The 23471-nt window shown below is 36.6% G+C and overlaps 1 protein-coding gene across 2 annotated transcripts in view; it reads right to left on the reverse strand.

The window, feature by feature from the left end:
* LARGE1 (LARGE xylosyl- and glucuronyltransferase 1) overlaps window positions 1-23471 on the reverse strand; it is a 382380-nt gene that overhangs the window by 339126 nt on the left and 19783 nt on the right. The window contains exon 1 of one of the 2 annotated variants that reach the window (XM_087873824.1): window positions 17148-17165. The exons of the other annotated variant lie outside the window; for it this stretch is intronic. Coding sequence (XP_087729950.1) covers window positions 17148-17159 — 12 coding nt within the window. The 5' untranslated portion in view covers window positions 17160-17165. Of the gene's footprint in view, window positions 1-17147; window positions 17166-23471 lie in introns of those variants that run through there. 2 annotated transcript variants of the gene reach the window in all.

A 23471-nucleotide genomic window follows, 5' to 3' on the forward strand; every position in this document is an offset into this window, starting at 1 on the left:
GTTCATTTTTAAATAAAGGCACAGCCAACAAGGAAACAAATTTATAAGTGCAGCACGTAAAGCGTGCATAGATTATAGGATGTGGGGACAGTGTCTGTTTTTTGGAACTTTGTGACAGAAAAAAGTTCCATAAAGACATACCTCCCTTCCCCCCCCCCCATCCTGTAATCTATACACACTTCACGTGCTGTATTTACAGTATAAAATAAATAGACTGCCAATTGGAGCCCTAGGCATGTGCTTGCTCTTTGGCTGCCTGCAACTAGTACAACAGAATCTTGCTGGGCAATCCCCTTTCTTAGTTTTGGAAAAATACTCCTACGAAGTAGCTCTGAGTTGTGCCTTTCAATTTGCTTGGAAAAAGCTGCACATCTGGCAAATTTTTAAGTCATGCATCTGCATTCAAAATCCTGAATATAGATTCTGGGGTTATTTTTAACATTTGTACCAGTACCTCTAACCTGGTATTCAAATAATGCTATCTATACCACAGATTGTATAGAAATTACCTTATGAATTTCCTTGCTAACCCAGCAGGTTTGAGGAACAGTCCTTAATTATTTAATTAGAACGATATATTTGACAAGTAACAGAACACGATGGAGCCAGCAGAGGTTTATTTTGTAATTGTAGGATTCAATATTATGCTTCCAAATTATCTAAAATATAGGCTAGAAGTCTAGAGGAATTATTTTATTATATTTTCCATTATCAAATTGTATCAGCTGAAATACTTAACTTGATTACCATTACTTCAAGCTACTACCCAATTTAAAATTGTTACTGTTTCTATATCTCATTTCCTTTTTTATCAACTGACAAATGCAGAGACGCAGAGTTAGCAATAAGATTTCACAATGAGCAACCCCTTCTCCTTCTATGTTTTGATCTATGTTTTGATCTATGTGGAATCATGCTTTCGGTTCAGAGGTATTATAAAGCATGTTCTATAACTGCCATAGAATATTATCTTGACAATTTCACATAGCCAACTTTCATTTGAAGATGTCATTGGCACTGCCAATTTTACAGCATTTTTTCCTGTATGATCAACTTTCTTTTTTCATTTTATTTTTCATCAATGCATTTAATGGTGCATTAATTACATATACATAGCGGCATGACCAAAACTTGTAAAGGAGAAGGAAAACTGCATGAACAGACTTGATATTTGTAAAATCAGATTAATTAGGAATACTAAATTAGAGGAGAAATCTGTTTGAAGATTTCATGAGCTGCTGCTAATTAACAAACTTGAAAGAGGTTGAGAAGACATTCAACAAGCCATTTATTTCCCTCCTCTCACCTTCCATGCACACCATTCTATTCCCCATGTATTAACTTCTAATGGGTGGTCAAAAAGTCTGGAATAAAATTAACTGCAGCTAAACTCTATAAATCAACTGCCCGTAGCATTTCATTTATTGGTATCAAAATCCCACTTCCAATATTAGACTCTTGGACACCACACTGGCAGTTGTTTAAGATCTGGAGCACACAGAGTGATAAAAAAAAAAACTTAATATGATGACATGACTGTGAAAATTGAAGCCCATCCCTTTTTATGTGCATTGTGAGTGTTATCTTTACTCTTTCCTAGTTGGTAACAATATAAGAAGAAAGAATCTTAAGGTCCTCTTGTATTTGGAAATTCAGACTTTCACCAAGGAATTGTAGGTATTACAGTAATGCACAAATTAATTACATAACACATCTCAAAAATGCAAGTACAAATCACCAATAAAATACATGTTGCTTTTTATTTTGTTTTTATTTCAACTAAATCAAGCTTCAGGAGGAATATTTATATAATGAGATTCCTCTTTCCCTTACCAATAATCTAGGCCACTCAGTTACTAAAACTGTATGCATGTATACTCCCAACTGTAATGGAACAACACAGTAACACAGAGCCACCAATAGCAGGAACTGAACAGCATTGGAAGAACATATGGGAGAAAGAAAAGACATATAACATCTGTGCAAAGTGGCTGCAGGACCTGAAAACAACGCATAGCAATATCTCAGTGCAGGAACCAGTCACCATCAAGTAACAGACATCCAACAGTGGGTCAAGAATATAAAGAGCTGGTCAGCACCTGGCTTCAATTTGGATTATTCGCTGGCTAAGGAAATTAACAGCAGTGCATGAACACCTAGCAGCACAGATGAACCAGGTGTTAGCAAAAGGCACTCACCCAGATAACATAAGGAAGGCAGTGCTTGTTATGAAGGCAATAGCACCACACAACTACCAGCCAATAACCTGTCTCCCCACAATATGGGAAGTCCTATCAGGCACCATAAATGCCAAGCTACAAGATCAAATGGATCAGCACAGTTCAGAAGGCCACTGGGAACAACACTAGAGGCTCAAACATCAGTTGCTCATAGATAGAGCAGTCATCCAAAATCTAGGCAGACCAGTCTGAGCACCGCCTAGATTGACTACAGGAAAACCTACAACTCATTGCCACATGCATGGTTCTGTGAATATGTAGCACTATATAAAGTCAACAGGACACTTCCTCAAGAACTCAGTGGGACTGTTGAAGACAACACTGGAAATCAAGACAGCTCATACAAATGGGTACCACTTCAACCAAATCATCACAAGGACTAGATACAGCTACATGTTCAAGAGTGAAACTACTATCAGACACCGTCTCTATATGGGAGATATCAAGCTGTATTCTAAAAGTGAATGAGGCACCCACTCACTGATCACCCTAACACAGACCTATAGTGAGAAGACTGGAATATCATTTGGACTAGAGAAGAGTGGCCAGCTGTTAATAAAGAGAGGGAAGGTAATTAAGACAGATAGGGTGCAACTATCAGCAGGCAACATAGGACACATGGACCAGCTATACAAGTACTTTGGTAGCCCAAAGTCAATAGGAACTATGCTGAGGAATCAAGGAAGCATCATCCAAGTACATCAAGGAATCCGAGAAATCAAGGAAACATCATCCAAGTACATCGAAGGTTAAGACAAGTCCTGAAGAGCCAGTTCAATGGGCAGAATGAGATCCATGCCAACAACACATATGCTCTGCCAGTCATCAGATACCCTAGTGGTATAGTGAACTGGCTAAAGGAGGACATGGAAGCTCCCAATGTGAAGACTCAGAAGCTCCTCAAAATGTACATAGGTTTCTATTCCAAGTCCAATATCCCAATATCCAGAGATTATATACCAGCAGGAAAGAGGTCAGGTGGAGTCCGATAAGTGTCAAAGCCAATGTCATGGCTGAAACCTACAGCATTCAGATATATCAGTAAGATGGCACTCAAATATATGTTTACATGATATAAGGTGTTTCTATTTCCTTTCTATTTGCTCCTAATGTAATTGTCAACTGGTCTCAGTGATGGTCAATGATGATGAGGAACTGAGGGCAGGACAAGAAACAATGGGTGGAAACTAATCAAGGAGAGAAGCAACTTAGAACTAAGGAGAAATTTCCTGACAATTAGAACAATTAATCAGTGGAACAACTTGCCTCCAGAAGTTGTAAATGCTCCAACACTGGAAGTTTTTAAGAAGAGATTGGACAACCATTTGTCTGAAGTGGTGTAGGGTTTCCTGCCTAAGCAGGGGGTTGGACTAGAAAACCTCCAAGGTCCCTTCCAACTCTGTTATTCTGAATGATCTGGGAGTAGTTTATAACTGTGCAGAAAACCAAAAAATATTGAGATATGTATGTATGTTAAATGTATATCCTACTCAACCCACACATTGAACAATGCACTGATGGTGCAGCAGTGTGATAGATGTAGAAGTGCCAAGTGACAACATCAGGACAGACTACATGCCCTGGCACTAAAAGGCCTTGTTCTGCCTGTCGTCCCGTTTACTATTAATTATCTATATAAGAATCTGTATGGACAGATCAGTTGTGAATTTGTGGTTAGGACAAGATAGATGACCTGGTATTGTAAGGCCTTGCTCCCACTCATTTTTAATATCTACCAGAAGTTAGAATATTGCAGCATCCAAAAAGAAAAGCATTACAAATTAAATGTAATATCTACAATAGGTTGAATGGAGAGGGCAACTGTCAATTTGCGGTATAGTATCATCAATGTACTAATGATATGCTTTGCAACACCATCCTGGGATAGTCTAGAAAAGCACTGAATGCCAGAAGGCTATAAAGAGCTAGATCAGTGTTTATTAAAGTTTAGTCCAAGAACCTCTGAGGCTTCCCCAAGACCCTCTCAAGGGTCAGAAAAAACAAAATTATTTGCCTGCCTATGTTGAGAAGTAATAAAATATTAAAATCCCATCAAACAATTGTGAGTCGCAGTATTGGCAATGGATGCATCAATTTTAATTTTTAATACAAAAACATTGTTAAATATAACCCATACAAACAAACTGTTTTTGAGACCTACAATTTCTTTTAGTGGGAAGGGTCCCTGAGAAGAAAGAAAATAAGAAACAATAGATGATATAAAGCAGTCTAGTATTAAACCCAAGCAAGACAGAACTGGTATCTGAGCATGGAGATTGTCTGCTAATTCCAGTTTGTTTTTGAGGTCTTCCCAGTGTCACAACACTTGATATTATAGCAAATGGAAGTCAATTCCAAGAGGTCTTTCTGTAGTTTGTGTGGTGCATCAGTTGTAGATCTTCCTAGGGTGAGAAGACCTTGTCACTATAGCTTATATCCTGATGGCGAACCTATGGTACGCGTGCCGGAAGTGAACGCAGAGCCATCTCTCCGGCCATGCAAGCCATCTGTTGCTCTTCCAGTTCTGGCGCACTGGCCAGCTGATCTTCACGTGTGCAGGAGTGCCAGAAACCAGAAGAGCAGCCACCCGGTGCGCATGCCGGGAAGATGATCTTCCGGTTTCCAGTGTGCGCATGTGCGCTAGCCACCTGGACTTCATGCGTGCATGCGCACCAGAAAATGGAAGACCAGGTGGCCAGTGCGCATGTGTGTGCTTGAAACCAGAAGATGCACGTGCCGGGCGGCTGCTCTTCCGGTTTCTGGCACATGGGCGGGCACATGCACACTCCCATTTCAGCACTTGGTGCCAAAAAGGTTCACCAACACTGGCTTATATTCTTACTTTTCATTCAATACTCTCTACATATGGTTGCATTTAAAACCTATTCGAAAGCCGCCAATAATTCAGAATGCAGCAATCCATGTGTCAATTGGCACATGTTGAGCTTTTGGGTACAATTCACAAATCTAAAATTCTGTCTCAAAAAGACCTTTTCTATTGTCCTTCTACATTCCTCAATGTCTCTACAGATTTATTTTTGCTACATGCAAAACAATGTCAGTTCTTGACAGAAAGGAGATGTAATAATAGCCCTCATGCTGAAAGTTTCTGCATCTATTCAGACTCAATGTTTTACTTCACTGCCCTCTATTATACTTGGCATGCAGAACTCATAATCCTACTTCTTAATCATTATGCAGACTGGTCCAAAACTAAAGTTATTTGCTATTTATTTGTTATCCGCCCCATTGAAATGTGAAATATCTGCCACCCAAAGAATTTCTGAAACTTTGGGAAAAATGAAAAGTCAAATTAAATGTATTAGAAATGGCATAGATTCTAAAGCTGTTGCATGGGAAAACAGTATGTATATGAGTATATATTATGATCCCGATATAGTTATGATCAGCCTCAATCCATCACAGAATGAAAGCCTCCTGATTGAAAGCTTATGGACTGAAATCAACCATGCTAGTTCAGTGAAGATTGGTAAATAAATGCTTTAGAGAGTGAATAACAAATATTCCTTGCTACCGCCAACTATCTCTAAAAGCTATCTATTTATAAATATGTTTATGGGTTTGAAAAATGATCGGGAGGAAAAATAATTAGATTTTAGAATTCAGTACCAGGGAATACAACACTGACCATTAGATTTAAGTGGCCATTTTTAGGGCTGAGCACTATGTGGATAATGCATCTAATTTTATGAAAGGCAGTGAAAAGGTCAATTAAAACAAAAGAATACAAAAAGCCACCAGATGACTGGAATTAAAGATAGCTTTCAGTTTAATACTATTTTCCAAAAGGATTCAGCTGCTAATGTTAAAAACCTAAAACAAGCTGGCAATTTTTAACCTAAGAATCTGAAACAAACAAACAAAAAGGAACCAGATCCCAACAGTTGTCTTTCACCCAATGCCTTTCATTTTAAAATAATTGAAAGATAGATTGCATTCTTTTAATTGTTTTTTCTAATGCCTTAATAAATCTTTAACAAGGCACTTTCTGATTAGTGCAAATTACTGCCATTTTGAAGAAATACTTATTTTGCAGCAACTGGTTTTAAAATCCTATATCATACCAGTGGTGGGTTGCTACCAGTTCTCCCCGGTTCTTGCGAACCGGTAGTGGAAATTTTGAGTAGTTCGGAGAACCACTAAATACCACCTCTGCCTGGCCCCGCCCCCAATCTATTTGCTGCCTCCCGAGTCCCAGCTGATCAGCTAGAAGGAAAAAATCAGGGCTCACTTGACAAAAAAGAGGAAAAAACAAAACAAGACACCTTAGCTCGAGAAGCCAAAAACTTCCCAACTGATCGGCTAGAACTGATCCGCTCCTTGTAAACTGCTCGGTGGTGGTAGATTGGCAATTGAGGCCAAGCTGCCTGAAAGCAGTTTCCGATGCTCTCAGTGATGGCAGAGCGGCAAAAAACTGTTTAAACTCTTGCCACGGCACTTCAAAGGGCTGCCCTACAGCTGATCAGTGGTAAAAGGCAGTGTGGTGGTAGACTAGTGCGCTCCAAAAACAAATTGGTAGACCAGTACGGCTCTTCAAGCAGTTAAAAGCCTGGTAGACCAGCATCTCTGCTAAATCCTAAAGAATTGTCACATGACCATCAAACCATGCCCACAAAATAAGCCACAGAACCGGTAGTAAAAATTTTTAGAGCCCATATACAAATTGATATTCAATAACTACTATGAATTACCTTTTAATCACCATGTACAAGCTTCCCTCAAACTGGTATCAATTGGTTGTGCTGGTTTAGATTGTTTTAATTGGTTTAGTTCTCATAATTCTTTACAACGATGAACTCAACCACAACTGAATTGGAAAAGCAGCCACCTGGGCCAGTAAAATTTACTAAATAAAAATATAAATTCTTTCTTTGGTTGTTTGCAAACTACCTCCTTCTATTGGGTTAAGGGGCACTGTTTATTTAATACTCTGCTGCAGCAAGGATTGATATCAGTAATTAATACTGATACTAGAAATATTAGGATTTTCAAAAACATTTGCTGTGGGGTTTCCTTGAGTTTTTTTTCTTCTTTTTATCCACTTTTTTCACTTTCCTTAGCCTCACCAAGGGAAAAGTGAAGTCCATTCCAGGTTTGATTTCAATACAGTAATGTCTGAAGTAAAAACAAGCAGGATAAAAATTAAAGAACAAAATACAATAATTCTCTTCCAAGAAATGGAGAAGAAAATCAGAAATGGAAGCATACCAATGTGCACCTGCTCTCAGTGGTATAAGTAGGTTCATTCTTTGGTTTACAATTAGTATTTCTCTTAGGTATCATACAATCTTTTTAGACAATGTCAAGACAAACTGGCTGGTCCATTTTTATTTCTAAAAATTAAGTGAAAGGGGACAAGTGAAGCTTTCAGTTTTTTTATATAAAAAACTAAACAATAAAATGTATTGTTATTGTATTGTTTATTACAGCAGGCGATGTGCTTATGGTATATTTTAAATGCTGTAAATCACAGGAGCACTGCAAATCAGAATTCCAGCCAGCCAACCATGCATCCAATGGTGTCTTGTAAGGACAAAGGGAAGAGATGAAAGCAGAGCTGCACTCTCATGACATAAGCTCTATCCCTTTCCTAGATCCATCATAGGATTGCACAAATACCCAAAAGAGGTAGATCTTAAGTATTATGCTGCAACACTGTTTTTATCATTCTGACCAAAGTAGCAAGGGTGTGCAAATACCACTGTGTACATACCCCCTTGAGTCTAAGCTAAAAGGGCTCAGACCAAGCAATTCCATTCAACTCTTGTTTCACCCCGTGTTTTATATTATTTCCCAAATAATTCCTAAACACATTAATTCTGAAGATCATTGAACAAATTTGTCATTTCTTGGGGAGATGAACAGGTTCCTTTTATTCTTAAAGTTTAAAGCCTGCTTTGCATAATACATACCATGGGCTTTCCCTGCATTTTAGCAAGGTGGCTTACATAGTATTCCTAATTTGGTTTCAGCTGGTGTATATATTGCAAAGACACTTTGCACAAAGAAATATGTATCTGAGATGCACTATTAGCATAGTATTATCATTGCTACAGAAACCGCCATAATATCTTTAATTACAAAATTTCATGCAGGTCTACATGAAAACAATAAATGCATATACAGCGTAATAACATGACACATAAACAGATAGCAATAGCACTGAGACCTATATGCCACTTCGTAGTCCTTTATAGCCCTCTGTAACCTATTTACAGAGTCAGCATATTGCCCCCAACAATCTGGGTCCTCATTTTCTGAGCTCAGTAGGATGAAAGGCTGAGTCAAGGATGAAAGGTAGTAAGCTCTAGAAGATTATTTTTTGGGGGGAAAGGCTTAAAATTAAGAAAAATAACTCTGGTTATTTAAAAATAAAACGTTTCAAAGTAGTCAATAGGTATACATCAGGGGTGGGTTCTACTTACCTTTATTACCGGTTCGCAACGGGGCTGCGCACACAGAAACGTTCTGATGATGTTGGGGTCGATAGGCGAAGCCTCCCTCTGGTTTTACTACCAGTTCTATAGAACCGGTCCAAACCAGGGGCAACGAACCACTGGTATACATTTCAAAAATCTATTCTATACTTGGGTATCACCAGTAAGCTTTCTCTTTGGTAACTATTTCATGAAGTCTGCTCCTAAACAGCTTGACATACAAGTATATACACATGCTCTATATCAAGTATTCCAGAAATATGTTATACTTTAAAAGCAATATTTGGGATTGGGCGCAGTTGAGTGGCATTGTATAATAGGATACATATATTCCTGCTTATTTCTGTAGACAGTTGGCTAATAAATATTATATAAATCTAGGAGTCTAATTTAGGTCCTAAACTTATATTACCTAATCCATTAAGTGAGAGGGGAAAAAATGAACATTTACATCGAATCCAAATTTTTCTGAAAGCAAATTATGTTAATTTAATAGACCCTAGTTCCATGTCAAGAGTCCATGTAACCTAAATTTAATTCAGTTTTGGTTTTGAACCAAACCTAAAGGATTGATTTCACAAGGAAATATGTCATGCTAAAGTACTGAGACGAATACATCAGCACTGGGAGTAGACACGCCACTACAGATTCTTACAATTATTATTAAGCAATAGCAACTTTCACCTTGAACTATAACCTCCTTTCTTCCCCTACTTACTATACTGCTTTTTGAAAGCAAGCAACCTTGCTTCAATCGTCAGTAAGGGAGTCGGCTAAAATAGTACCAAAATAAATGAACAAGAAAGCAAATAAAATTTCTTCATATCAGGAGCACTGAAAGCCAAAAAGGAAATATAGGTAGAGTTACATCTAGGTTGTAGTAAACAATTCTGCTTCTGATAATTCTGATAATTTGAGGAACTGTTTTTTCATTGCAAATGAGAAAGGCTAACATAGTCTTTAACTTCTAGTTAGGTTTGATTATTTCTAGTATAACAAAAGGTTTTAGCTTAGTTATGATTTATTTCTTTTTTTAAGCCTCCTGGAATCTATCACATGCAGTACCATGCAATGTCACTATGCTAGATGACCAGTTCTTCTCTGAGTTAATTATGTACATTGTACTCTGCCACACTTCATTTGCACTGCAATCTAATTCATAGTTTGAAAAATCCCAATAGAGACAAATAAGAATTTAGTTAATCTGTGGCTAACCACTAAATTTCCAGTTAAAGCAATAGTTCCCAAACTTCTTTTCTCTGGATGGATAGTTCTATAAATTAAAATTGGAAATAAAATGTTTGCTTTTATCGGCTTTTATGGGATAAAAAAATGCCAATTCTTGCTCTGGGGATCACCTGTAACCTTTTTGTTTTGAAACTCAAGACATAGACAACAAATGGATTTGCAACTTTTACTGTTGATTTAACAGACTGCTTTCTCATATTCACACATACAACTCAGCTCAACTCAAATTCTAAGTGGACAGGCTATGATTGGGTTCCAAAAGAATTAAGAGAGAATGGCATACCAAACATAATAATAACGCTTCTATGTGATGATTTCAATGTTCTAAAGTTTTCATGTATTTTTATACTTTGTCAAGACTTGGTTAACCCCAACATTTTTCATGCCTTCTGGTACTTTTCCACCTGAGTTTCATTACTAAACATATGGGAATCATCTCTTCTTATGGCCGTTTCAATTTTTTTTTATTCTGATAGTTTTCCACTTCTTCCAGAATAAATTCTTCTACTCTATGGCTTGCTTTTAAATGATCTTACATACATTTCCCCTATATCAGATCATATCTTCAAACAAATTCATTGTACAAGAGCAATACAAATACCAAAATATTTGTAAATGCTCCACCTGACCACAATATTCATTAGAAATGTAACAGTTTACTGAAACCTATTTTCCTTTGATCTTTGCTAGAAAGTTAGTTAGTTTACAGTAACTACTCTATACACATTATGTATATACTGTATAAACAGTATGTATATGTTGTATATACAGTATGCATATACATACTGTATATACAATTATATACAGTGACATACTTTATATACAGTGAATAGGTCTACACACCTCTACTAAATTACCAGATTTTTGAATTGTAAAAAAATCAGACCAAGATAAATCATTTCAGAATGTTTTCTACTTTATGTTACATAATTTAATTGAAAAACAAACTGAAATCTTTCAGGGGAAAAGATAAAAATATAAAACATACAATAACGTAGTTGCTAAGTTTGCACACCCTTAAACTAATACTTTGTTGAAGTACCTTTTGATTTTATGACAGCATTCAGTCTTTTGGACTAGGAGCTGATTAGCATGGCATATCTTGCCATGGGAACCTTTGCCCACTCTTTCTTGCAAAAGCATTCTAAATCTATCAGATTGCAAGGAACTCTCCTGTGCACAACCTTCTTCAGGTCATCCCACAGATTTTCAGTTGGATTTATGTCCCAGCTCTGGCTGGGCCATTCCAACCTCCTTTTGGAGAAGTCATTCCTTTGTTGATTTGGATGTATGCTCATTAAGTTGAAAGGCGACATTCCTCTTTGCCTTCAGCATTTTAGCAGAGGACAGAAGATTTTGTGCCAAAATTGACTGATATTGTTCATAATTCCCTCCATCTTGAGTAATGCCTTAGTTCCAGCTAAAGAAAAGCAGTCCCAAACATAATGCTGTCGCTATCATGCTTCATTGTGGGTATAGTATACTGTACTTCTGGTGATGCACTAAAAATAAACTTTTTAGAATTATGGTCAAAAAGTTCAACTTTGGTCTCCTTAGACTACAATCTATTTCCCTACATGTTTCTGTCAGACTTGATATAGCTTTTAGAAAAATGAGGTCAGGATTGGATGTTTTTCTTTGTGTTACCACCCTACCTCACAGCTCAGACACATGAAGAATATGGGAGATTGTTATCATATACAGTACACAACCAGTACTTTCCAGAAATTCCTCCAGCTCCTTCAATGTTACTTTAGACATCTTGGCAATCTTTTGGATCAATTTTCTTCTTGTTTTTTCATCAGTTTTGGACAGAACTCTAGTTCTAGGTAATGTCATTGTTGTGCCACATTTTCTCTTGTTGGTAACTGTCTTCACTGTATTCTATGTATTCTATGGTATATTCAGTGCCTCAGAAAATGTTTTGACCCCTTCACCTGACTGATACCTTCCAACAATGAGATCTTTTGACACTTCGTAAGTTCTTTGTAAACCATGGCTTTTGATGTAAAAGGAACTGAGGAAATGCAGAAAAATCCTACTAGAAGAGCTGGACTCTATATGGGCTTGATCAGGGTCACTTTAATTGATGGCAGGTATGTATTATTACTATTTAACATTTATTTGAATATGGTTAATTCTGAACCCAACCACATCCCTACTTAGAAGAGTATGTGAACACTTGTGTAATCACATTATTCTAGTTTTTTAACTGTTATTTTTCCCCACTAAACAATTTCAGATTTTCAATGGACTTGTACAGGGGATATGTTAGACTAAAGGTGAAAAAAATTCTGAGACAATTTATCTTGGTTGATTTTTTAACATCTGAAAAACATGGTGTTTTAACAGGGGTGTGTAGACTTTCTATATCCTTCTGTTGCAAATTAATACATACTATAAAATAGCAAGTATTTCAGTACGTAAGGAGAACCTGTAAAGAATTTTATCGTAAATCTGCAATTTGCCTAAGTTTCAAAACCCGTAGTACTTAAATATTTAAATAAATAATTATATTGTATACAGACTATGTCAATTGTCCAGTCAGTGTCAATTATTGAACAGAAATAAATTAAGATCATTTTATATTTGGCCTGATTGAATGTAACAGTGGCACTCAATAGAACATTACAACTTCAATCATGTTTTAACCCTGGCGATTTTGGTTAATTGATGATAATGGAGTTCAATAATATTTTAGGTGGCACAATTTTCTGACCTAGCTTATTAAATGTATATATGATTTGAATTAAATTCTTAAAATTACTGAAATTGAATGTGAAAAGTGAAGCCATTCACTTTATACACTAATCTTCTACAAACCACTAGGGGATGATGCTTTCAAACCTGTGACTAATTACTGATCTTCTTCCTGTGTCTGCATTCAAAACTACTGTTATTGCTTCAGTATTCACACTGACAGTTCCAATTAATAGTGCAAAAGAAATATCTTGCCAAGGACAGCAGTTAGTTAAAGAAAATAATGCATTAATCTATTATCCTGTAAGACTTTCATGTTCAGACTCATCCAGTTATTTTTAAAAATCAGTTGTCGTGTGTATACACACATAAATACATTTTAGCTATTCTCCACTCAGCTTTACTTGGGGTTGATTCAACATTTAGAAGGTAAATCTCCCTATTTTCCAAGTGAATCCTCTAATGTACTGATGAATGGTCATATATTATTGCTAGATCTGTATGAACTGTTCATATACTGTGTTTCCCCAAAATAAGACCTACCCCGAAAGTAAGCCCTCCCCTGATTTTTGGATGGGCCTAATATAAGGCCTACCCCAAAAATAAACCCTAGTGAAGGGGTTGGACGTGGCCAGCCCAAAGGCAGCCCTTCCCTTCCCCAGTCACCTCGGCCCCTTAACTGCAGCCGGAAGTTCTGTATCTCCGGGTGCCTGGAGAGGTTTCAGTGATGAGGCAGAAAGCCATGCAGCCCGTCGGAATCGCCTCTATCTGGCTGCTGCTGCTTGAGAAAAGGACAAAAAGGCAGGCAATTCTGAAAGATTGTGGGATGCATGTGCTTACGGTAGAAGCAAAGTGCGGCCTTCCCTTTCAAGCAATAAAATGTCTGTGTGTGAGAAAGAGAGACAGAGAGAGAAACAACGGAGGGGAGTAACAAGAATTGCAGGCAACATTGTTTGAAAGTGTTTCCTCTCTGCTGTTTCTCTTTCTCTCTCACACACACACACCCCGACATTTTTTGAGAAACAGCAGACAGCAGGCAACTGGGTAAGGGGACTGACTCTCCCCGCCTCTAGCTCGGCACCTGCTCAGGGTGGTGCCCCAAGGCCTGGCACATGTGTTGGTGACCCCCATCTGGCCAATGCGACAAATGGGCTCCCTCGTAGTGCCTCATCTCCCATGTGAAACAGCAGCCGGTGTGGGCTCAGTCTGCACGGCCATGATCTTGTTCTTCTACTGTAAGGCTCCCCCACCCAAGCCTTCAGTGTATCCCAGGATTGCAACACTGAAAGCTCATCAGAAAAATGTTGTTTAGAGAAGACATGCAGGCTCAGATCAGCAGAGCTGCCACCCTTTTCGGAGGCTGAACATCCTCCACAAAACAGCTGAGCAAAGCCTGTGTGTCTTCACTAAACAGCTGATTTTGTTTTGCAGAGCTGTTTAGTGAAGACATGCAGGCTCAACTCAGCTGTTTTGCAGAGGACATTCAGGCTCTGAAAGTAGCACAGATCAGCTGTTTAGTGAGGCCATGGAGGTGCTAAGCGGGAGGGGCTGCTTGCCACCCCCACCCTTCCTGATACAGGAAAAGAATGGGGGAAAATATAATACCTCCCCGAAACTAAGACCTGGTTCCTTTTTGGAGGTCCAAAAAATATAAGACCTGGTCTTATTTTTGGGGAAACATAGGTAGGTTAAACAGAACTGCCTAGTTTCCAAGTGATAAGAGTACAACAGCACTACAACATGGAAAACAAGGCACTTTTCCTCAGCACCTTCAACTGAGTGATTGAGGTGTACAGCTTCACTGTGCCTAGCCACTTTACTTCAATGGTATATCTTTTCAGCACACATGCACCAGTGAAGTGGTTGTTTTACTCATTGGTGGCTCTGCTCTAGGCCCTAGTTTCACTGTGCCTGTTCAATGTATCTTAGTACTTTGCACAGGTCTACATATTACCCCCATGAAATTTTATTTGTTTTATCTGCTCTGAACCACTCAGGTATCAGCCATATTGAAAGGTTGTTTTGATTCTTCACTACTAACACCAAAACACATACATATAAGAAAACAGTTTATATATAGATGAGGGCCACAACATCCTGAAATATTTGATTACTCACCAAGCAACTGTTTGGCTATTCAGTATACAGCATATAGAAATATTTTTATTAGTTATGAAATAGTACTAAGCAACATCTATTAAGGAACATCTTTAGCAGGAAATATGAGGTGCAGAATACAGTATAGCCTTCACATGAGCAGAATCTCATTTATAAGATAAAGAGCCAATATATATATATAAATGTTTAATAAAAATGTGTCTGAATTCTATATATGTTGGATTTAATGAATAATTTAATTCTTCCTAATATTATATCAGTAGACGCAATTAGTGTTAATTTTTAGCTATTGTGCTAAAGTCAGTTTTCACTAAGGCTCATTATACTTATTTTTATAAAGCATTTGGGGAGGTTTGCTTTTGTTCTTTAGCATCTTAGGAGTATGGTGCTTTTGGACTTTCAGAAAATTGTGTGTGTGTGCGTGTGTATAAGTTTTCATAGATTTTCACGGATAGAGATATGCAAATCTTGGTGTACTCAGGTCTTTTCCCGTGTAAGATTGAGAGTATCTTGGCGACGTTTTGACGAGATCCCACTTGTCATTTTCAGGCTGGTGCCTTCGGCTTTGTGCACAGGCATATATGATTTATTACATATATTTCTGTGTGACATTTTATATACGTGTGTGTGAAATGATCCCGGTTCAGACCGGATCACCCGATCCTGTAGCAATGGCAGTGAGTAGTTCGGAGAACCGGTAGCAAAAATCCCTGTCTCCCCCATGCCCAGCTGAGCCTCACAATCATCAGAGGCTTTTTTTTTACTTTTAAAAGCATTTTTTCTACAACCTCTTCGGCCGAAAAAATGCTTTTAAAAGTTTTTTAAAAAATGCCTCTGATGATTGCGCGGCTCAGCTGGGATCATCAGAGGCTTTTAAAAGCATTTTTTCTACAACATCTTCAGCTGAAGAGGTTACAGAAAAAAATGCCTTTAAAAGCCTCCTACGATCCCAGCTGAGTTGCCTGATCGTCAGAGGCTTTTCAAAGCATTTTTTCTACAACCTCTTAAGGTTGTAGAAAAAATGCTTTTAAAAGTAAAAAAAAAAAAAAGTTGCCCACACCCACCCAGTCACATTACCCCACCACCACCAAGCCACAGAACCGGTAGTAACAAATTTTACATTTCACCACTGGTGTGTGTGTGTGTGGGTGTGTATACATTGTGTATGTGTATGAATGATTCATAGACAACCAAGTCTTTAGCTAGAAATAAATTTGTCTCATCATCGTCAGATTCTGAGAATGCACTGCAATGAAACTTCTATCCCCTCAGTCTTATAAAATCTGGAATTAAGCAATCAGGTAGGAGGTCTTTAATAGGAGGTCTACAGACAGTTTTTCCAAAGAGGGCAGAGCTGACTATAATACAGATTCTGGAAGAGACCAGTGATGGGGCCAATCAAAAGTTTTAAGGAAGGTCCAATTCCATTTGTGCTGATATGGAAGGAACACCATTCAATTGGCCTATAGCCTCCACATTCTAATCAACTATAGTTCAGCAATTACTCCACCTGATTAAAGAAGAGGAAGAAATTAATTTCAGTGGTTTGTATGTGGCTCCTCTTATACTATTTCTATTTCACCTGCTTATGATAAAAACTAGCTGTATTAATTTGTGCATTCCTGAAAGATTCGGTCTGAACATTCCTTTATCACTACAGAAAGGAGTACAGTTATGTCTGCATAATCATGTCTACTACACCAGCTGATGGCAGGTGGACCAAGGTAGTCATAGAATGGATTCCACTTGATTAAAAGCATCCACGAAATAGATCTAAAACAAGATGGAGCAATGACATCAGCAAGTATTGCGGGCCCAATTGGCCAAAGAAAGCTCAAGACCATATTCATTGGAAATACACCAAAGAGACTTTTATTCTGCAATGGATAGACAATGGCTAGGATGATAACACCAGTTGAAAAAAGCCAAGAAGTAGTTGAATTTGCCCATGCTTTATTATATCTCAAGGAGCAATGAACTCTACTTCTGTCTATCCAAAAACTTTATTAGATGGAAAATGTGGCCATTCAAGTAAACTTTGTACATCATGCAAATGTGGTACCTGGATTTGAAGATCTGCACACATTTATGAGCTGTTTTAAAAGCAGTTTTAATACATTGGGTATAATTTTAAAATCCTGAAAGACTTGGGATCTGATTGTCTAAGGTACTACCTCTCTTTCCTAGGAAGAAATTTCTATTGAAAAGACCCTTCTGAAGATGTCCCTGTGTTGTTTCATGTCTCTTCACATTGCAAACCTGATGGCAGAGTATCTTCCTTTTATTGCTCCGTAAACTATTCTGTGAGCTTTTTTAGCCAGGAGAGTGCATTTAAATAAATATAAAATTGTAGAACAAATAATTCAAAAATATTATCTCTTACCTGAATTCTCATACTGTATTGACCTGAAAGAAATACATCAAATGGGTTATCAACTCATCCATCCTTTTTTTTATCTTCATAACTATACAGCACTTGTGTAGCTAAGAACCACAATTTTGATGAAAGAACCGGGTTTATTTAAATCACATTTATGCCATCAAGTAATTAAGAATCAGAAGTTTCAAGAAGGACTCCCTTTACAACTGCAAAACTATCTCCCTTAATTTACCTCAATATTTACCTCAATATTGCAAAAACAGACAAAATACAGATCCTTCATATTAAAAATGTATATAAATAAAACATATTATACCTTATACTGAATTAAAAATTCATAGATGTCTTGTCTCAAAAGAATAACAAAAGCACCATATGTCACTATAACTTTACAGATGCTTTTCTTGAATTCCATGGTGGAGAAAACATGGACAAAAAGTTCTCCCTCCCCCCCCTTTTCCTTTCTCTCTCTCACGCAGAAATCAGGATCATTCATTAAAACTAAATGCTATCCTATTTGTGTCCCATAACAATAATTACTTCTGTATGTAACACCCAGTCAAATTATGGAATATATTGCCATCAAATGTGGCGATATTAATTTAAGAAATTTTATAACAGACGATGATACACCTGTTAGTCAGAGAGTCTAACACTTCTTGAATTACAGCCAACATGCTTCACACATTCCATGCTTGTGCATTGCCCAAATTCATATGGTTGGCTATTGTGAAACAAAATCCTGGACAAAATAAGACCCTTGGCTTAATCCGGATGGCATTTCTTATGCAAATTATCCTTAATAAAACAATTATATATAGATCTGTCATCCTAGTTCACACTAAGCAAAGCACAATGCATTCTTATTTAAATGCAAACAACAAAGAAACTCACTCTGACTCTGGTTATTCGTTTTGGCAAGCTGTCAGTCCAATTACTGACTTCCATTCTTTTATAAGAAGAATTGAATTGCCACTGAAGTTTAAAGAAGAAATGGAACCACTTTCTGGGAAAAGTGGCATGTGCATATTTCCCAATATAGTGCCTGGTGATTTAGCACAGACAGACACAGGACTTCTCCCCTTCAAGAAAATATGAATGGAAGCGCTGAACTGACATAAACTCCCTAATCCCATGTCATTTTGAAGGCAAACCATACTACTGTTTTCAAGACAAACTGTTTGGTTGGGTTATTATTCATAATGGGAACTATAAAAGGGGGACTGACATATTAATTTACCAGAAAAAAAATATTATAATTGTTTGATGTAACTTTTTTTCTAAGTACATGTATTTCATTACTGTGATGGAATGTGCACCTGCAGCAATAGAGGGGGAAGATTTTGCCAACTTAGAAATTTCCCAGCAGAAAAACCAGATCAAGAGATTGTACAGTCCTATAAAAATGAATGTGTTGCCTAGGTTTTTGTTCCTCTTTCAAATGATACCAATACTAAAAAAGGATGCCAACCTGGAAGAGTGGCAGAAAGGTATTAATAAGTTCGTATGGCAAGGTAAGAAACCAAGGATAAAATTGAAAATAATGCAGGACATACGAGAAAGAGGAGGACTGAAAATGCCAAATTTAAAATTGTACTATGAAGCAGCTGTTTTATCAGCAATTAGTGATTTGATTAATTTAACAAATGGAAGGATATTGAATATTGAAGGGTATGATCTGGTCTATGGTTGGCATGCTTATTTAGTGTATGAAAAAAGGGTGGACAGAGCATTTAAGAGTCATATACTGAGAAATGCTTTATTGCGTGTCTGGAAGAAATATCAATATAAGTTAAATGAAAAAATACCTATATGGACAGCACCCAGGCACGCAATAGAGAATACGAGTATAGAATGTAGACAGGATGTAATTACGTATAAAGATATTCTCATTATGGAGGGAGGTATATTAAAATTAAAATCTGTGAATGTGTTGAAAGAGGAGAAAATAATTCAAACATGGTTTCAATATGTACAGTTACAAGCCAGATGGAGAAAAGACCAGAAAACTGGTGTTATACAAAGTGACGAAAATTTAATTAAACAAATTAGAGATCAAAGCCCAATGCATATAAAAAGATTGTATAATATACTGATAGAGATGGACTCGGAAACAGAGCTAGTTAAGGACTGTATGATAAAATGGGCGCAGAATTTTGAACAGCCAATAATGATGGAAACGTGGGAGAAAATATGGGTAACAAATGTGAAATTTACCAAAGCGCAAAATTTAAGGGAGAACTTTTATAAAATGTTTTATAGATGGCATCTAGATCCAAAAAAGTTATCTCGTATGTATCCGAATGTACAACCAAAATGTTGGAGATGTAATTGTGAGGATGCTACTTATTTTCACATTTGGTGGACATGTAAAAAGGTTAAAGCGTTTTGGATTAAAATCTGGTGGATTTTACAAAATATTCTTAAAAAGAAGTTGAAATTTACACCACAGCTGTTTCTTTTGGGTATAGTTACGGATTGTACAGTTATAGAGACTAAATTGATTTTGAATTTAATAACTGCAGCAAGACTGTTGGTGGCACAATATTGGAAGAAGCAAGGTTTACCTACAATCCAAGAGTGGACAATGAAAGTTATAAATCTAGCGGAAATGGCAAAAATCTCGGCATACCTGAAGGATCATTCAAATGAAAGATATTTAAGAGACTGGAGAAGGTGGATAGATTATATTCAAAATAAATATCGGAATAAGAAATTGCAGATAGGTTATGAATGATTATATAGATATTTAGTGTGTCTTTAAGTAATAAAGCTAGGCGGGTAATTAGGGAATTGAAGAAACAAGAGATGTGAAATGTCATAATTGTTTAGATTAGGATTGATTATGATTGTTGAAGTTTATACCCTGTAATTTGTTCTGGGAAGGGGAGGGGGGAGGGGGGAGGTTGAGGTAGGGAAGGGGGGGGGAAATATGTAAACTTTTTGTAAAACTTTTCAATAAAAAAAAAAAAAGAGATTGTACAGTCCTGAGCTGAGAGAGGGAAAAGTTCAGGCTAACCACACTAATGGTGGGATTCTACTGGTATGGACCAGTTCAATAGATAGATAGATAGATAGATAGATAGATAGATAGATAGATAGATAGATAGATAGATGAATGGCGTATTAGGTGTAAGCAAATAAAGGACTGGAGTCAATTGGATCTCACTGTCTCATCTCTGGATCTGAGCCTGAGAGTTACATTGCTTTAAGAAGTTAATTTGCAGTGTTACCACAGAAGACAGTAATTAGTGAGTTTGCTATCAGATAAAATTAATATGGGGGGGAGGTATTCCTTTGCTTTATGAGAATAAAAAATTATGATCAATTTCATAAAATTAATGTTAGGGAATATAATTCACAGAAAGGAAGTTACTCTTTGACCTAATTATTCATTTTTAATAAAAAAAAAAACCTTTCAATTTTGTATTAAAATATTATAGACTAAGATAATTAAATGCATTGGGTAACCAAAATTTGAGGTGCTCATGACATTCCTTCATTATTCCTTCATGTATATTTTTCTTGTTTGAAGTATTTTACCTAAATCTGAAAACTAAAAAGAAAAATTGGTTTCCAACTCTCATTTTCAGGGAGAGTGTAAATAATAACTGGCTGTTTCCCCAGCATATCAAATTATAGTTTTCTGCAGGCTAGACAGAGAAAAAATAGGGCAGAATTACCAGAACAAGGGAATGTGACATAATGTAGGCATTGTATCAAAATTACTATGTGTCCCCAAAACCATTTTGTGAGGGTTTTTTTTAAAAAAAAAATGGTTGCATTTAACATGAAAAATCCAGCTATATTATACTTTTCTTAATTTATTACATTTTTTAAGCTACACTGAAGTTACAAAATAGACCAAATTGTTAACAATGACAAAATATCAGTGAATAAACTCAAAATAATCCTTTCTTTCTTAAGTGTAAGTTTAACACAACCATTATAATAGTTATTTAAATAATTCTAAAACTTCCATTCTTTATCCATGTCTTTTTTAAAGATATTAGAAAAACAGAAGAGAGAAAAAGAACAAAGCAATTTAGATCATCTTACAGTGAATACCTAAGGTAAGTCTTGCATTACAGATACTATTGCCTATATTTGCAATATTCCCAAATTTTTTAATATTGCCTCTGGGAGAGAAAATGCTATTTTATAAATTACATTTGCACTATTGTAAAGCATATTCCTTTTCACAACTTACACAAGCATGTCTAGAAAACTGAACTGAACTACATATTTGGACATATTGCAGAATTCATTAGCTATGGTTATGAAAGTTGGACCTTAAAAAAGCAAGACAGGAAGAAAAACTTTTTTTTTTTAATGATGCTGAAAACAAACAAGTACTGGAGTGCATGGCACCAGACATGTCACTTGAAGGAGAAAGCATGAAACTGTGTCTTATTTATTTTGGCCACGTTATGCAGGGGAATTCACTGAAGAAAGCAATTATGTTTGGAAGAATTAGTGGTAAAAATAAATCAGGATGTCAAAGAACACAGTGGCTGGACACCATCAAAGATGACACCAGAAAAGCTCAAGGAAGTAGTGCAAGATCAGAAGATGTGGAGATACCTGGCCCATAGAATTTCCAAGAGTCGGACCCAACTGAATGGATAACAGCATCATTATTAAGAATTTAGAATTCATCCTAAATTGAAACGAACAAAATTAGATTGAAACATTGTTAGATATATGGATGTGCCAAGTTCTGAAAACTTACCTTGGAAAAAGACATTATTTCCCACGGGTCACATGAGGCAGAAGGATTCTTTACTGTGTTGAATTCTAACATAAAACTATCACTATTTTGGGTAGTAAAATGCATTTTAAAAGCATGCAAACTAAAGGAAAGGAGGGACGGAAGAACAGTTATTTCACAATCACCACACTCACAGAAATCAAAGTGTACTCTCCTTCAGTGACATCATCTTGTAATTGCCCTATCAATTGCAGCTTTCATCTATTCCAATATACATTCATATATACACATACAAACATACATTATCAACAAGTGGAGAAAATTTCAAGCAAATGCCAACTTGACTACAAGCCAGGCATCTCAAGAAGTTCAGTCTGACAGCAGACTGCATAATGCTTGAAGAAGGCCTAAGAACTCTAGAATGTCATCATTTAAAGGCAGCTCTTGCACAAATGATGTCAAAATATATCAGTCTGGCCCATTGGAAAAAAAAACTGCATACATTAGATCTACATAGGAAGTATGTCAAGAGGAAACCTCTGCTATCCAGAAAGAACATCAAGGAAAGCCTAACACTTGCTCATGAATATCTAGGAAAAGATCAGGACTTCTGAAATGATGTGCTCTGGGCAGAAAGATAAAAATAGAGTTATTTAGCCACAGTAACACAGATATGTCTGGTGAAAATCAAAAATAGCATTTTACCAGAAGAACCCTATATCAACTGCAAAGCATAGTGATGGAAATGTTATGATTTGAACTGCTTTGCTGCATCAGGGCTAGGCAGTTCAGCTTCACAGAATCCACTATGAATTCTTCATTGTACAAGAGGGTGTTTGAGGATAATGTGTGATGCCATTTGTCAGAAAATTGAAGTTCAAGCAAAACTGGACCCTTAAAGATGAACATTTGCTCTAAACATTCCAGTTAATAATCACCAAGAAATAGTTGGAGAGAAAAAGAGATGGAGGGTTATATTTGAATAATGATATTATGTCCACATATATTAAAAAAAACTTTACATGGCATATATTGCTTTTTCATATGATTGCATTCATTCATTTATTGTGCTCCAGCCACAATAAATGGTAATTGTTTGGAAAGGAGAGAGGACAAACAGGTGACAAGAAGATAATTTTTATCCTTAACATTTAGGATGAAATCCAGAAATCTATAAAGCTTTTTCCCAAACATAATTTTTGATATATACATATATATATATATATTATATATACTCTATTCATGAGAGATATTGTGTATACATACATTATAGAGGCATACGCTGAATCAATGACCTGATGAAAAAATGTCCAACTAAGAAGCAAATGGTTGAATTCCTAATGAGTAAGTTGCTACTCACAGTGCTTCATCTCCCCCACACACTATTCATTTTCTCAGGTGGGGGTGAGGGAGACGAGACAGTCATTTTGAATTGGAGCTAGAAAGCTACCTTTGGATTAATGAACTGTGGTAAAAGAATACTATGACACTAAAACAATTCAGCAGCTACAGAAAAAGTAGAGTCAAAGAGCTTAATGACAATCTGGGTTCACAGGCATGGCGTTAAAAATTCAATCGGGAAGTGACCTAAATTTATTTTTGCTGGTTTTGATGTC

Source organism: Pantherophis guttatus, chromosome 7, assembly GCF_059756535.1.
Source record: "Pantherophis guttatus breed Tessera chromosome 7, ASM5975653v1, whole genome shotgun sequence".
Taxonomy (NCBI): domain Eukaryota; kingdom Metazoa; phylum Chordata; class Lepidosauria; order Squamata; family Colubridae; genus Pantherophis; species Pantherophis guttatus.